Below are 17610 nucleotides of genomic sequence, written 5' to 3'. Positions count from 1 at the left end.
TTTTAAAATAACATGAAACAGCCTATATGTTTTATGGATACATGCTTAGTAAACATAAAAACATGGATGGGAATCATACACACGTATTTCAGGAATATACATAAGCCGCTATTCACTGGTTTTCCTTTGGGAGGAAAGGGAAGAAAATTATAGCTTTAGCTTTATTCATGATGTTATATTTCTTCTAAATTTTTTAAAAATGTAAAAAACCACATCCTCACCCTAACTGAAAGATAATGTCCAAACTTCAAATTACTGACAAACGGAAAAGTAAACAAGTCACAGCAAGCTATTTCTTTTGCAAGCCATGTAGAGAAGAAAATATTAGAAAGTTCCATAAAGTAAGAATATTACAGTTCTGCTCTGATCACAATGCAGTAAAGCTATAAATGATGAGAAAATCAAAAACAGTAAGGCCCACCCAACTAGAAATTTTAAAACTATCTGTTAACTATTACATGAAAGAGAAAATACAAAATGAAATTATAAGTTTTCTTAATAACGAAAACAGTACATATCAGAATCCATAGGATACATTTAAAAGTGATCACAAGAAAATTCACAGCCTTAAAAACTTTTCCAAACAAAAATAAATAAGAATAAGTAAATAAATAAGTAAAAGACTAGAAAGAGAGAAAGGGAGGGCATAGTAAAAATAAAAACAAAAATTATATGATAGGCAGAAGGAAGGAAATAATAAAAATAATAGAGGAAAACAGAAAAAGAAAACAAAAAGCAATAATCGATGAAACCCAAAATTGGTTCTTTGAGAAGATCAGAGTCATTAATAAATGTTTAATCTGATCAGAAAAAGAGAAAAGACAAATTATCAATATCAGAAATGGGAGAGATCAAGGGATACAGGAGTACTGATGCATAGGGGCACTTGTACCCCAATGTTTATAGCAGCACTCTCAACAATAGCCAAGATATGGAAAGAGCCTAAATGTCCATCAACTGATGAATGGATAAAGAAATTGTGGTTTATATACACAATGCAGTACTACGTGGCAATGAGAAAGAATGAAATATGGCCCTTTGTAGCAACGTGGATGGAACTGGAGAGTGTGATGCTAAGTGAAATAAGCCATACAGAGAAAGACAGATACCATATGGTTTCACTCTTATGTGGATCCTGAGAAACTTAACAGAAACCCATGGGGGAGGGGAAGGAAAAAAAAAAAGAGAGAGGTTAAAGTGAGAGAGAGCCAAAACATAAGAGACTCTTAAAGACTGAGAACAAACTGAGGGTTGATGGGGCGTGGGAGGGGAGGGGAGGGTAGGTGATGGGTATTGAAGAGGGCATCTTTTGGGATGAGCACTGGGTGTTGTATGGAAACCAGTTTGACAATAAATTTCATATATTAAAAAAATTAAAAAAAATAAAACCATCTCACAAAATTAAAACTAAACTAAAAACACTATATTATACTATCTTGCTTAAAGAATAATAATAAACACTGGTGTATAAAAGAAAAAAACAGAAATGGGAGAGATGACAATTTATAAATATTAAAAGGAAAATCAAAGAATATTAGGAACAACTTTATACCACTCAGTTCAACAATTTAGTTGAAATGGATAAATTCAGGGATGCCTGGGTGGCTCAGTCGGTTGAGCGACGAACTTCAGCTCAGGTCATGATCTCACAGTTTGTGAGTTGGAGCCCCGTATCAGGCTGTGTGCTGACAACTCAGAGCCTGGAGGCTGCTTCTGATTCTGTGTCTCCCTCTCTCTCTGCCCCTCCCCCACTGATGCTGTGTCTCCCTCTGTCTCAGAAATAAATAAATATTAAAAAATTAAAAAAAAAAAGAAATGGATAAATTCCTTGAAAGAAATAAACTACTTAAGCTTACTTAAGAAATATATCATTTGAATAGTCATATATGCTCTAAAGAGATTGATTTACATTTAAAAGTCACACACACAAAAATCTCCAGTTCCATGTGGCTTCACTAATAAATTCTACCAAACATTTAAGGAAGAATTCATACCCATTTTTACCATAAAATTTAAAAAGAGGAAGTACTGTCCAATTCGTTCTGTGAGTCCAACATTACCTAAATTTCTAAATCTGAAAACACATTACAAAAAAACTACAGACCAATATTTCTTAGGAACACATCTACAGAAATGCTAAGCAAAATTTTAGCAAGTTGAATCTTAATATATAAAAAGGATAATATGCCACTGCCAAGTAGGATTTATGCAGTGAATAGAAGGTAGATACTAGAAAATCAGTTAGTGTAACTCACCATATTAAAAAGGAACTCATGGTTCCTTTTTTTCCTAAAAAAGGAAAATCATAAAATTATCTCCAGAGTTAAAGAAAAGCATTTGACTGTTTCCAATTCTGTGTCTCCCTCTCTCTCTGCCCCTCCCCCGTTCATGCTCTGTCTCTCTCTGTCCCAAAAATAAATAAACGTTGAAAAAAAAAAATTTTAAAAGGGGCGCCTGGGTGGCGCAGTTGGTTAAGCGTCCGACTTCAGCTCAGGTCACGATCTCGCGGTCCGGGAGTTCGAGCCCCGCGTCAGGCTCTGGGCTGATGGCTCAGAGCCTGGAGCCTGTTTCCGATTCTGTGTCTCCCTCTCTCTCTGCCCCTCCCCCGTTCATGCTCTGTCTCTCTCTGTCCCAAAAATAAATAAACGTTGAAAAAAAAAAAAAAGAAAAGCATTTGACAAAATCCAACACCCATCAGAAACATATCAAGGATATCTATTTTTACCACTTGTTTTCAGCATTATGCTAGAAGTCCTAGCCTGCGCAATAAGTCAAAAGAAGAAATAAAAGTTGTTCAGTTTGGAGAGGAAGAAGTAAAATTGTGTTCATTTGCAGATGACATGATTGTCTATGTAAAAAGTCTGATAGAATTTACCCCCAAAAAACTACTAGAATTCGTAAGTTTAGCAACAGGGATGCCTGGGTGGCTCAGTCAGTTAAGTGTCCAACCCTTGATTTAAGCTCAGGTCATGATCTCACAGTTCGTGGGTTCAAGCCCCATGTCATGCACTGCCCTGACTGCTAGGAGCCTGCTTAAGATTCATATTCATTCTCTCTCTCTCTCTCTCTCTCTCTCCCCCTCCCTCTCTCCCTCTCCCCCCCCTCCCCTGCTCACACATGCATGCACACTCTCTCTCTCAAAAATAAACATTTTTTAAAAATAAGTTGAGCAAGAATGAAGGGTACAGTATCATTCATTATACAAATCCTATATACTTAAACCACACGTAAGTTGAAATTGTGAAAAACATTACTTATAGTAGTCTCGCAAAATATTAAATACTTAGAAATAAATCTGACAAAAGATTTATAGATCAGTACACTAAGAACCACAAAGCATTGCTGAGAGAATTAAAAACCTAAATAAGTGGAGAAATACACTATGTTCATGGTTTCTAAGACTTCATATTATGTAGATGTCAGTTACCTCTAAATTGAGCTTGTAGACTCAGTACAACTCCAATCAAAATCTGAGTAGGGGCATCTGGATGGCTCAGTTGGTTAAGCCTCCGACTTCAGCTCAGATCATGATTTGTGGGTGGTTGGTTCAAGGCCCCACATCAGGCTCTGTGCTGACAGCTAAGAGCCTGGAGCCTGCTTCAGATTCATATTCTCTCTCTCTCTCTGTCAAAAATAAATAAACATTAAAAACATTTTAATAAAAAAATTCTAAGCAGACCTTTTTGTAGAAAATAACATGCTAATTGTAAAGCTTATAGGAAATGCAAAAATCTAGAATAGCCAAAACAACTTCGAAAAAAATCCGAGATGAAGGACTCACACTGCGTGTTTTGAGACTTATAAAAATACAGTAATCAAGATACTGTGGTAGTGGCATGAAGACATACAAGTAGATCAGGACATACTAGAGAATTCTTAAATGGACCCATATATATATGGGCAACTGTGGACAAAAGTACAATAGCAGATCAGTGGAGAAAGGGATTGTCTTTTCAATAAATGGTGCTAGAGCAATTGACTAGCCATGCCTCATATCATATACAAAAATTAACTAAAAATAGATTATAAATGTAAACCCTAAAACTATAAACCTTGTTGAAGAAAACATTGGAGAAGAATCTTAATGACTGGTTTTGGCAAAGGTTTCTAAGATAGTATAGCAAAAACACAATCCATAAAAGAAAATAATGACAAATTGGATTTCATCGAAATTAAAATTTCTGCTCCTAAAAAACACTGTTAAAGGAATAAAAAGACAAGTCATATAGTAGGAGAAAATACTTTCAAATCATACATATATTTTCATCTCATGAAAGACTTTTATCCGGAATATGTAAAGAACTCTTACAATAATAAAGACAACCCAATTTAAAAATGGGCAAACTATTGGGGCACCTTGGTGGCTCAGTCAGTTGAGAATCAGATTCTCAGTTTCAGCTCAGGTCATGATCTCACAGTTGGTAGGGTCAAGCTTCATGTCAGGCTCTGTGCTGATAAGGCCTTAGCCTCCTTGCGATTCTGTCTCTTCTTCTCCCTGCCCCTTCGCTGCTGTCTGTCTGTCTGTCTGTCTGTCTGTCTCTCTCTCTCTCTCTCTCTCTCCCTCCCCCCCCGTCTCTCTCTACCCCCCTTTCTGTCTCCCCACCCTCTCCCTCTCCCCCTTTCCCCTGTTCCCTCTTTCCCCTCCCCCCGCCTCGAATTTTAAAAAAGTTTTCTTGTTTTATGTTATTTATTTTTATTAAGTTTTTTATTTTAATTCCAGTATTGATAACATACAGTGTTATATTAGCTTCAGGTGTACAATATGGTAATTCAACAATTCCATATATTACTCTATGCTCATCGTGGTAAGTGTGCTCTTTAATCCCCTCACCTATTTCACCCACCCACATACCCATCTCCCCTCTGGTAACCATTGGTACAAAGGTAGAGTTTTGAGTTGGTTTTACTCTTGTGCACATTTTGACTTCCTCACACCCCACCACAGGCTGTTACCATCACCTTGTACACCAACTCTAAAGCCCATCTGAGTTCCCCAGAGTGAGACCGAGGGTGACACAGGGCTTAGAGTGGGCTCAGAATATGCCACCCCAAAATATGCCAGTTTGATATATTGACTATTTTGAGCTAAAGGCACTTGAAAAACAACAGGTGTAAGAAAGGCACAATGATTTCCCCTTTTCCTCCTGAAAACAGGAGATAAAACTCCCATATGTAACAGACCCTCCCCTGCATCTGGAGGGAAAGAACATTCCAAGTTAAATTTTTACAAACAAATTTAACCAAAGTAACCCCTGTCTTCCTTTAGTCTCCTCATACATTTTAGTTACTTTTTCATAATTACTACTCTTCAATCTAGTATATAAAAAAGTTTTCTAATGGGCAAAGTATTTAAAAAGACATTTCTCTAAAGAAGATATACAAATGGCCAATAAAAACATGAAAAGACATCCATCATAATCAGTCATTAGGGAAATGCAAATTGAAACCATAATTAGGTGCCACTACACACCCATCAGAATTACCAAGCTTTGACAGAGCTATAGAGCAATCGGAACTCTCATAGACTTTGCTAGGTGAGAAAATAAAAACATAACAACCACTTTGAAAAAGAGTTTAAACATACACCTACCATATGATCCACTTCTGGAGAAAAGAGAACATACGTTCATACAACGATAATCTCTAATAACAGAAAGCAGACCAGTGGTTCTCACGAATTGAGATCATGACCTGAGCTGAGATCAAGAATGGGACACTTAACTGACTGAGCCCATGCTCACCCATGCACCCCTACTATATCCTTTCTGAATTGTCAACTCACATATATTCTTTTTTACAATAAAAGTAATTAATAAAAATTTTTTTTAAGAATTTAAGGTAGAAAATAGAAAAGTAGAAAATCTAGAAAAAGTTAACACAATAGACAAACCATGAGTTGACCTGAATTTTTTAAGAAGAAAAATAACAAGTAATAGAAACAGGAAATGACAAGGGAACATACCATTGAAATAAGAGGAAATCACAAGACTACTTTCTATATCTGTATATAAATAATATTTTTAAGTTTGTTTATTTTGAGAGAGAAAGCACAAGTGGTGGAGGGGCAGAGACAGAGAGGGAGAGAGAGAAAATCCCAAGTAGGTTCTGCACTGCCAGCACAGAGCCTGATGTGGGGCTCAAACTCATGAAACCATGAGATAATGACCTGAGCCAAAACCAAGAGTTGGACCAACTGAGCCATGCAGGTGTTTGTATATAAATAAATTTCAAACTTGGTTGCAGGGCGCCTCGGTGACTCAGTTGGTTAAGCGTCCGAATCTTGATTTTAGCTCAGGTCATGATCTCACAGTTCGTGAGTTCAAGCCCCGCATCAGGCTCTGTGCTGACAGTGAAGAACCTGCTTGAGATTCTGTCTCCCTCTTTCTCTGCCCCTCCCCTGATCAGTCTCTATTTTTCTCTCTGTCAAAATAAAGAAACATGAGGGGGGAAAAACTTGGTTGCAATGGAAATTTTTTAGAAAACTATGGTATACCAAAATTGACCTGTCAGAAATGGAAAGCTTTCTTTAGAAGAAATAGAGCACGTTATCAAGGAACTACCCCACCCACAAAGAGCACCAGGCACAGATGGCTTCACAGGAGAATTCTATCTAATCCCAAAGGTTAGACTGTTCTAAAGCTCTACAAACTCTTCAAGAGCATTCTTTTTATGAAGCAAGTATAATATTGATATCTAAGCCAGCTAAAGACAGAAAAAATCATAGACCAATATCACAAATACTAATGCAAAAACATTAAATATTTTAGGAAACAGAATCCCATAGCACGTTGCAAAACTAATACACCATAACCAAATGGTTATGATCTTAAAGAAATTTAAGGTCAGCTCAAAGTTAGAAAATTCATCAATATAATCTACCACAGATCTAAAGAGAAAAATCAAAAATTTCCAGATGCCTACAAATCTTTTGGTAGAATTCAGTACCTTACCAGGGGGAAGAAAAACTTAAAAATACAGAGATTGGTGTTACTTTTAAAAAAGAAAAGGAGATGGGGCACTTGGCTGACTCAGTCAAAAGAGCATGTGACTCTTGATTTCCAGGTCATGAGTTCAAGTCCCACGTGGGGTGTAGAGATAAATAAATTTTTAAAAGCTGTAAATAAAGAGAGATTTAGATGGATGAATGGATGGATACGTATTCTTTTAAATATTTAATGGGAAAAATACAAGGCAAAATACGAGGAAATTCCATTATGTTGAAGAACAAAGCAAGGATGTCTGTTATCTCCACTACTATTCAACATTGTACCCAAGGTATTCATTGTACTTGAGGCATTAGTCAATGCTGTTAGACCAGCATTGAATTGGGGGGGAAGTAAAACTAGCTAGATTTTCAGATAGTAGTATACCTGGGAAACCATACAAAATCTATCATAAAATTTATTTTGTAAAATAAATTATAAAGTATTATAAAATTAAAGACAATTATAAAATGAAAGTCACTTAAAAAAACTAGAGTAAGGTTATCCGTATATAAAATTAAGATGTGGTGCTCACTTCGGCTGCACATATACTAAAATTAGAAGTATACAGAGAAGGTTAGCATGGCTCCTGCTCAAGGATATCACACAAAGAATAATATGGATATGTCAAAAAGACACAGAAGCCAGCCTGTGGAGCCCCCAAGTGGCCAAGTCTGGGATAATTTGAATGTTTAAATGGTTATAACTAATTATAACATAAAGAATAAAATAAGTGGGAATCCAAGCTGGTGCAGCCACTCTGGAAAACAGTATGGAGGTTCCTCAGAAAACTAAAAATAGAGCTACCCTGCGACCCAGCAATTGCACTACTAGGCATTTATCCAAGAGATACAGATGTGCTGTTTCGAAGGGACACATGCACCCCCATGTTTATAGCAGTACTATCAACAATAGCCAAAGTATGGAAAGAGCCCAAATGTCCATCGATGAATGAATGGATAAAGAAGATGTGCTATATGTGTGTGTGTGTGTGCGTGTGCGTGCATGCGCACAATGGAGTATTACTTGGCAATCAAAAAGAATGAAATCTTGCCATTTGCAACTACGTGGATGGAACTGGAGGGTATTATGCTAAGTCAAATTAGTCAGAGACAAAAATCATGACTTCACTCATATGAGGACTTTAAGAGACAAAACAGATGAACATAAGGGGAGGGAAACAAAAATAATATAAAAACAGGGAGGGGAACAAAACGGAGGAGACTAATAAATATGGAGAACAAACTGAGGGTTATGGGAGGGGTTGTGGGGGGGCGTGGGCTAAATGGGTAACGGGCACTAAGGAATCTACTCCTGAAATCATTGTTGCACTATATGCTAATTTGGATGTAAATTTAAAAAAATAAAAAATAAAACAAGTTAAAAGAATAAAATAAGGATCCAAGAATCCATAATGGTACCAATAAGTACATGAATAAATAAATAAACTGATAGAAGGGAAAGCTTTGCCTTAACATTAGAATATCTAATAAAGATAGGAAGAATGATGATATTGGGAGATCTCCCTGGACAACCACCATGGTAATAATTGTTCATAATAATAGTTCAAACAAGAACTATCAATGTTTGCTAAAATTAGTGAGTGAATTAATATCTTATGAGCAACAGGGTATTTACATCTCAACAAATCCTCCCCCAAAATACTTACCAGTTACAAAGGAAAAAATTGTAATTTTATAATGAACGTGGCAGATAAAACCTTAAACAAGTGATCAAAATTAACATCACTAGCATAGTAATGGGACAAATAGATATTATATGCCTCTTGATATGATGAATTGAGAAGGATACAGCATCACTTCTGTGGTATTCCTGCCAAAATGTGTAGCATGGGAAATATCAGGTACACCAGGGTTGAGGCATATTCTTTGAAAAAAGAAAATAATCTGTACTCTTCAAAAATACCAAGATCGTGAAAGACAAAGACTGAAGAACTATGCCAGATTGACAGACTAAAGAGGCATTACAACCAAATGCAATGTATGATCTTGGATTGGATCCTGAACCAGGAACTTTTTTTTCTTTTGTACTAAAGGACATTAGGTGGCCAACTGAAATTATACTGTGATTATATAAGAGATGTCATTATTTTTAGGAAATAGGGGGTGAAGTATTATGTCTGCAATTTACTCTCAAATTGTTTTGTATGTATATAGAGAGGAATAAAATAAAGCAAACATGATAGAATGTTAATGTTTCAGCATAGCATTTTTTTAATTCCTGAGCAATCACATAAAATATTAATGTCTAATAAAAATAGATAGTGGGTACATATGTGTGTATTATTTTCTTTTTTTTTTTAATTTTTTTTTTTTGAGTATTTTTTAAGAGAGAGCATGCATGCAGGCAGTAGAGGGGCAGAGAGAAGGGGAGAGAGACAGAATCCCAAGCAGGCTCCACACTATCAGCACAGAGTCCAACGTGCGGCTCAAACTCACAAATCGTGAAATCATAACTTGAGCTGAAGTCAAAAGTCAGACGCTTAATCAACTAAGCCACCCAGGTTCCCTGTGTCTATTATTTTCTATATATTTGAAGTCTTATACAGTATTAAATTTTTTATTTTAAATATCCCTACTAAATTGAAATTGTTTATTGAAGTACACTTAAGCCCTTAGATTATAAAATGCATGATGAGGCAGTATGTAATTTAAAATATAATAAAATCTATTTGATAAGTTATGATTACTACCCTATTTAACATGAACACACTCATCTTTATTAAAAATCCAAATGGCCTTTGTAAGTGAATTTAAGCATTTCAGAAAAGTGTCTTAAATCCAGAAGTGGGGTCCCCAATTGCCAGTTTGTGTTAAAGTCCCCAATAAAATGAGAAATAAATTAGTGGTATATAAGGTTTTATAAATTTCAATTTATTCAGTTTTAAAGATTCTTCTTCACTTTAGGTATTTTCCCTCTTGTTGATTATGTATTGTTTTATGAAATGGTGGTTGTAGTAAGGTGGTTTATTAGGTGTTTAGGGTGTTTTATTTTTCTTGGTAAAATAAGTTAGGAACCCCATATTGGTTGCCATTTGGAGACCGATCTGTGAAAGCTAGGAGTAAGGGAACTGTATTTTCATTCCTTTTTAAATGTAATATTTGAAAATGGAAAATTAATTATTCATAGTCATCATTCATTGTCTTCATTTCCCCTCTGAAATTTGCTAACAGAAATGACAAGTTTGCTTAAAGTGAACAGGATCCAAACATATCATAATCCATATTTTGTACCTGTAGGAAATGTACCTTTGAAATGATTGAAAATACTTAGTTCACTTGTTTTTCTTCTTTATTTCCTCTATTTTAGGGCAAACATTGTATCCTCGATGTCTCTGGAAATGCCATAAAGAGATTACAGATTGCACAACTTTACCCAATCTCCATTTTTATTAAACCCAAATCCATGGAAAATATCATGTAAGTATAAATGCCTAAGGCACAAGTCTCTAAGTACAAATCCAGTCTGTTACTTATTATATTGGGTAATTTACTTATCTTCCCTGTGTCTCCGTTCCCTTATCTGTAAAATGGAAATAGTAGTATATACCCTCCTCATATGGTTATTGTGAGGATTAAATAAGCGTTCTGTAATACACCTATCATCATCATCAACATTAATATACTAAAGTATAAAGTAATATGTATTAGAATTTTAAGTCTGAATGGTCACATGTGGCTAATAATTACTGAATGGGGCAGTGTAGTTCTGGGTAACCACTAAAAAGATAAAATAATGTATACCTATTTATAATAGAGGGCAGAAATCGAATGTAAATAAAACTAAAAGATAGGAAAGAGCAAATAGAAACAGAACAGATGGGACAAGGATACAGACACTGAGATGCCTTTTTTTTTTTAATGTTTGTTTATTTTTGAGATAGAGCGAGTGGGGGAGGGGCAGAGAGAGAGGGAGACACAGAATCCAAAGCAGGCTCCAGACTCCAAGCTGTCAGCCCAGAGCCCAATGCAGGGCTTGAACTCACGAACCAGGAGATCATGACCTGAGCCAAAGTCGGACGCTTAACCAACTGAGCCACCCAGGCACCCCCTTTATTTTTTTTTTAAGTTTATTTATTTATTTTGAGAGAGAAAGTGAGCAAGCACAAGCAGGGGGAGGGGCAGAGAGAGAGAGGGAGAGGGAGAATCCCAAGCAGGCTCCATGCTCAGTGCAGAGCCCAATGCAGGGCTCAGTCCCACAACCTCAAGATTATGACCTGAGCCAAAATCAAGAGTCAGACCCTTAACCAACTAAACTACCCACGCACCCCAGACAGTAAGATGCTTTAAATGAACCCAAGTACATTTTTCATTAACTTAATGCTAGACTAAGTGGTCTGATTAAAATACAAAGATTGTGGGGCACCTGAGTGGCTCAGTCGGTTAAGCTTCTTACTTCAGCTTAGGTCATGATCTCACAGCTTATGAGTTCAAACCCTGCATCCGGTTCCATGCTGACAGCTCAGAGCCTGGATCCTGCTTCAGATTCTGTGTCTCCCTCTCTTCTGCCCTTCCCCCCTCACACTCTGTCTCTCTCCCCATCAAAAATAAAAAAACATTTTTTTTAAATTTTTTAAATACAAAGATTGTCAGAATGGTGGAAGTAAAAATAAATAACTATATGCTGATTTGTAGGAGAGGAAAAAATTTCTTTCCCTCTACTAGGTTTTCACTTGGACCTCTGTAACGAAAGAGTCACATACAAAATTTATTAAATTCAACTTTTATGTGACATGGGAGCATTCATAAGTAAAGGAAGACCCAAAGAAACAGTTAAGCCTGAGCATTTTTATACTAGGTTTGATGACAAATGGACAGTCTTGGGAAAATGTCATAGTACCAAAGAATATGAGCTAAGAATAGCAAACTAGGGAAATTTAGCAAGGCCTTTTTGTTCAAATTCCTCTCAGTATCCCTCCATCTTTGGAGATAAGGGTGCCTATTTCCTCCAAGTATAAGAATACCACCTCTCACATGAGGATCTTGACCCGCCTTGGGGAAGATCAAAGTCCTTCATATACCTGCCATCTTTCAAATTCCTTTAAGCTTAAAATAGTCAGCAGGCCAAAGTGCCATATTTTAGAATCGTGTGTTATGATACCCATCAACTACATGTTGCTTTCATAAGACACACCTTAGATATTAGGCTATGGAAAAGCTGAAAGTGAGAGACTAGAAAAAAGATATACCATGCAAACATTAACCAAAAGTAAGCTGGTTTATATTGCTATCAACATATACCTAAAGGCAAGAAATCATTACTAGAGATAAGATGGACATTTCGTAAAAATGAAAGGTTGACCCAATCAGGAAGGTATATTCATACATACATTTGTACTTAATAATATAGTCTCAAAATATGTAAAGCATAAATTGATAACTATAAAAGAAAAAAATACAGAATCATAGTGGGAGAACTTAACATGTCAGTCAGGAAGTAATAGAATAATAAAACAAAAAATCAGTATGGATATAGAACAGCACAAAGTAAAAACCTTACCTAACTGACATACGTAAAAAACATTGCATTCGATATCTGAAGAATTTACACATTAATTTCCAGTACACATAGAACAGTTACCAAGCCTAATCATATGCTAAGCCACAAATTTCAATGATTGGAAACAAACATTGTCTGATCATGGTGAAATTAAGATAGAAATCAATAATTAAAATATCACTAGAAAATTCCCATATATTTGGAAATTAAGCATTGTACTTCTGGATGGGCCAAAGAAGAAATCACAGCATAAGTTAATAAATATTTTGAACTAAATGGTAATGAAATTGTCAAGTGAATGAACTTGGAAAATGCAATAGCCTTAATAATGGAAAATCCACAGCCTTAAATATTAGGAAAGAATATAGGAAATCAAATAGATATTAAAAATCTAAAGTTTTGAGAAATTAGGAAAAAAAAAAGTAAAACCCAAAGAAGGTAGAAATGTAATGAAATAGAAAACAAACATGGTAAACAGGGTCACCAAAATGAAAAATGTTTTCTTTAAAAATATTATAAGCCATTAATAACAAAGGTTAAAAAAAGAAAATAAAGAAGGCATAAATAATACCAGGGATGAAAATGGAAATATTACTACGCATCAAATAAAATGATCAAAGAACTTGGACACTTCACAAAAGGGTATATCCAAATAATGAATAAACATAAGAAATGGTGCTCAATTAAACATGGAAATGCAAATTAAAACCATAATGTTGTGGGGTGCCTGGGCAGCACAGTTGATTAAGTGTCCAACTCGACTTGGCTCAGGAACCATGATTTCATGGTTCCTGAGTTTGAGCCCCACATCAGGCTCTGCGCTGATGGTGCAGAGCCTGCTTGGGTTGGGATCCTGTCTCTCCTCTTTGCAACCCCCTCTGATTTATGCACGCACACATGCACTCTCTTTTCTTTTGCTCTGTCTCTCTCAAAATAAATAAATAGAACTTAATAAATAAATAAATAAATAACCTTGGGGTACCTGGCTGGCTCCATTGGTAGAGCATTCGGTCTTGTTCTCAGGGTCCTGAGTTCAAGGCCCACATTGGGCATGGAGCCTACTTAAAAAAAAAAAAAAAAACATAATGTCATATACTAGCCCCCACACCAAAATAGCTAAAAAAAAAAAAAAAAAGGACAGAAAACATCTATCATTAGCAAGGATATGGAACAACTGAAACTCATTGCACTGATAAGGAGTTATCAATTGGCATATCCACATTGGTAAACTGTTTACAGTATCTCCTAAAACTGTATATACTCAACAGAAATGTTTACATGTGTTCACCAAAGACATGTACTATATTGCTGATAGAAGAACTGTTGAAAATAACCAAAAACATTATCCAAATGTCTCAGTGAATACGTAAATTCACACAATGAAATATTCTACAGTAATGAGAATGAGCAATCTCCCAACTGCACACAAAAGTATAGAAGAATCTCATAAACATATTTTGAGTAAAAAAATCCGGACATACACACACACACACACACACACACACACACACACATATACATATGTGTGTATATATATATATGTATGTGTGTATACATATGTGTGTATAGATATGTGTGTGTGTGTGTGTATATATATATATACACACACACACACACACACATATGTGTGTATTTATACATATTCTGTGATTCCAAACTTAATCATTGCTTTAGAAGTCAAATGGAGGTTACTCTGAGGGTAGGTAGTGACTGGAAAGAGCACATCCAAATTTTGGATTGCTGGTATAATATTCTGTATCTTGATCTAGGTACTAGATGATACACAGGTAAGTGTAAGTTGGTAAAAATTCATCAAGCTATATATTTACGAATGTCTTCTATGTTTGAAGGTTATACTTTAAAAAAACTTCAAAAAGTCTTAAGAAATAGAAAAGGAAAAAAAAATAGAAAAGCTAGTCCTAAACTTATTGAACTTAACTTTGTTATGAAAAACCTTCCCAGAAATAAAACACTAGGCCAACAGAACTTACTAAATTCTGCCAAAAGCTTAGTAATGCAGATCTTACCCAGATTCTTCAATTAATTTTATGGAAAATAAATGAATATGATAAGGAAATGAATTATGATAAGCCAATCTTAACATGAATATAGATGGAAAAATCCTTACCAAAATATAAACAAATTGAGTTCAACAGTTAATTTTTTTTAATAAGATAAAATATAACCACCAAGTTGGATTTATTCAAGAATGCAAGGTTAGGTAAACATTTAAAAATTAACCAGTGGTGGAGCTAGAGAGAAGGTGGAGTAGGAACCACCAGGAATACACTTCCCCACCTAGAGAGCAATTGGACTTAACAGAATCTGTCAGAAGTAACTACTCTGAAATGCAGCAGTCTTGAAGGCTTGCAGCTTCTAGGGGAAGTTTTGAATGGTTCATTTTCGTTAATCTCAGCTTTTAACCTGGTAGCAGCTACCCGTATCCCCACCTTCACCCCATAGCAGGGCCACACATGCCTTTCTTGAGCAGTTTGTGGGGGCCAAGGTGGTGGGCAATAAGGATTCGGTTCCCCAAATTTTAGAGAATTGTGCTCAAATAGCTGATTGCTTCTTCTGGTTGTGGAAGTGCAGACATGGAGGCAGATACCCATTGTTGCAAGCCCCTACCCCTAGAAAAAGAACAATCTATACTCAAAACTAACAAAAGGAAGGAAATAATAAAGATTAGAGCAGAGATCAACAAAAGAATAAAAAACAGTAGCGAAAATCAGTGAAACCAAAAGTTGATTATTAGAACAAAAGGACAACCTGTTAGCTAGGTGGACTAAAGGGAGAAAAAAATATTTAAATTCCTAAAATCTAAAAAGACAGTGATTCTACAGAAATAAAAAGGATTATAAGAGTACTATAAACAATTGTGCACCAAAAAATTATATAAATTAGATGGACAAATTCCTAGAAACACAAACCTGCCAAGACTAAATCAAAAAGAAATACAAAATGTGAATAGACCTATAACTGCTAAAGAGATTGAATCAGTGATCAAACCTCCCAACAAAGAAAAGCCCCCTGGAGCTAATGGTTTCCCTGGTAAATTTTACAAACATTTAGAGAACTAATGCCAATAATCCTCCTCAAACTTTTCAAAAAAATGAAGAGAAAGAGATACATAATACAAGAGAAGGAAACATAGTACAAAAAAACTACAGACCAGTATCTCTTATGAACACTGATGCAAAAATCTTCACCAAAATACTAGCAAATAGAACTCACCAAAATATTAAGAAGATTATACACCATTACCAAGTGGTTTTATTCCTGGAATACAAGGGTGGTTTGACATGAAAATTAATCAACATAATATAACAACACAATGAAGGAAACAAAAATGAAGGAAAAAACACATGATCATTTCAGTTGGTGCAGAAAAGGCATCTGACAGGGACATCTGGCTGGCTTATTTGGTACAGCATGTGACTCTTGATCTCAGGGTCGTGAGTTCAAGCCCCACCTTGGGTGTAGAGATTACCTTAAAAAAGGGAAAAAAGACATTTGGCAGCATTCAATACCCTTTCATGATTAAGAACACTTAACAAAATAATAGAAGGAAACTACCTCTACATAATAAAAGCCATGTGTGAAAAGCCCACAGCAAACATCATACTGAACAGTGAAAGACTGAAAGCTGTTTCTCTAAGAGCAGGAACAAAGCAAGGATGCCTACTTTTACCACTTCTGTTCAACATAGGTACTGGAAATACTAGCCAGAGGAATTAAGCAAGAAAAATAAAAGGCATCCAAATTGAAAGGGAAGAAATAAAATTATTATCCATTTGCAGATGATATGATCTTATATGTAGAAAACCCTAAGGACTGCACATAAAAACTATTAGAACTAATAAATAAATTCAGCAAAATAGCAGCATACAGAGTCAACACAAAAACCAGTTACATTTCTATATGTGGACAATGAACAATCTGAAAAGGAAATTACAAAAACAATTCCAATTACAATAACATCAAAAAGAACAAAATACTTAAGAATTAACCAAGGAAATGAAAGAAAAACATGTACAGTGAAAACTACAAAACATAGCTGAAAGAAAATAAAGAAGATATAAATAAATGGAGACATTTCTCATGTTCATGGATTAGAAGATTTAATGTCGTTAAAATGTCAGTGCTACCCAAAGTGATCTACAGATTCAGTGCAATGTCTATCAAAATCTTAATGACATTTTTGGCAGAAATAGAAAAACCCAGGGTGCCTGGGTGGCGCAGTCAGTTAAGTGTCCCACTTTAGCTCAGGTCACGATCTCATAGTTCGTGGGTTCAAGCCCCGCGTCGGGCTCTGTGCTGACAGCTCAGAGCCTGGAGCCTGCTTTAGATTCTGTGTCTCCCTCTGTCTCTGTCCCTCCCCTACTTGTGCTGTCTCTCAATCTCAAAAATAAATAAACATTAAAATTTTTTTAAAAATAGAAATTGAAAAGCCCATACTAAAATACATATGAAATCTCAAGAGACCCTCCCCCCCCACCCCAGATAGCCAAAACAGTCTTAAAAGAACAACAACAAACTTGAAGATTCAGACTTCCTGATTTCATAATTCTCTACAAAGCTACAGTAACCAAAACTTGTGCTGTTGGTATAAACACATATATAAGACCAATGGAATACAAAACTACAGTGAGATATCATCTCACACCTGTCAGAATGGCTAAAATCAAAAACAAGAAACAAATGTTGATAATCATGTGCAGGAAAAAGGAACCCTCATGCCCTGTTGGTGGGAATGCAAATTGGTACAACCATTGTGGGAAACAGTATGCAGGTTTCTCAAAACATTCAAAACAGAACTGCCCTATTATCCAAGAATCACACTACTGGGTATTTATCCAAAATATACAAAAACACTAATTCAAAGGGATATGTGCACGAGTGCACCCCTATGTTTATTGCAGCATTATTTACAGTAGCCAAACTATATAAGCAGCCCTAGTGTCCATCAATAGATGAATGGATTAAAAAAAGGTGGTATGTATATAAAGTGGAATGTTATTCAGCCATAAAAAAAAGAAAATCTTGTCATTTGCAACAACATGAATAGAGCTGGAAAGTATAATGCTAAACTAAGTAAGTCAGAGAA

General features: G+C 35.6%; 1 protein-coding gene and 1 pseudogene across 25 annotated transcripts in view; both read left to right on the top strand.

The window, feature by feature from the left end:
- DLG1 (discs large MAGUK scaffold protein 1) overlaps nt 1-17610 on the top strand; it is a 271862-nt gene that overhangs the window by 246954 nt on the left and 7298 nt on the right. For all 25 annotated transcript variants that reach the window (XM_027061130.2, XM_027061129.2, XM_015073778.3 and 22 more), the window contains one exon: nt 10314-10423. In XM_027061130.2, the coding sequence (XP_026916931.1) occupies nt 10314-10423 (110 nt within the window). The remainder of the gene's footprint in view (nt 1-10313; nt 10424-17610) is intronic.
- LOC113600078 (uncharacterized) lies at nt 7511-7611 on the top strand (annotated as a pseudogene).

The sequence above is a fragment of the Acinonyx jubatus genome, chromosome C2 (assembly GCF_027475565.1).
Source record: "Acinonyx jubatus isolate Ajub_Pintada_27869175 chromosome C2, VMU_Ajub_asm_v1.0, whole genome shotgun sequence".
NCBI lineage: Eukaryota > Metazoa > Chordata > Mammalia > Carnivora > Felidae > Acinonyx > Acinonyx jubatus.
Note: the sequence above shows the minus strand (reverse complement) of the source record. Positions and strands in the feature narration are given on the sequence as shown.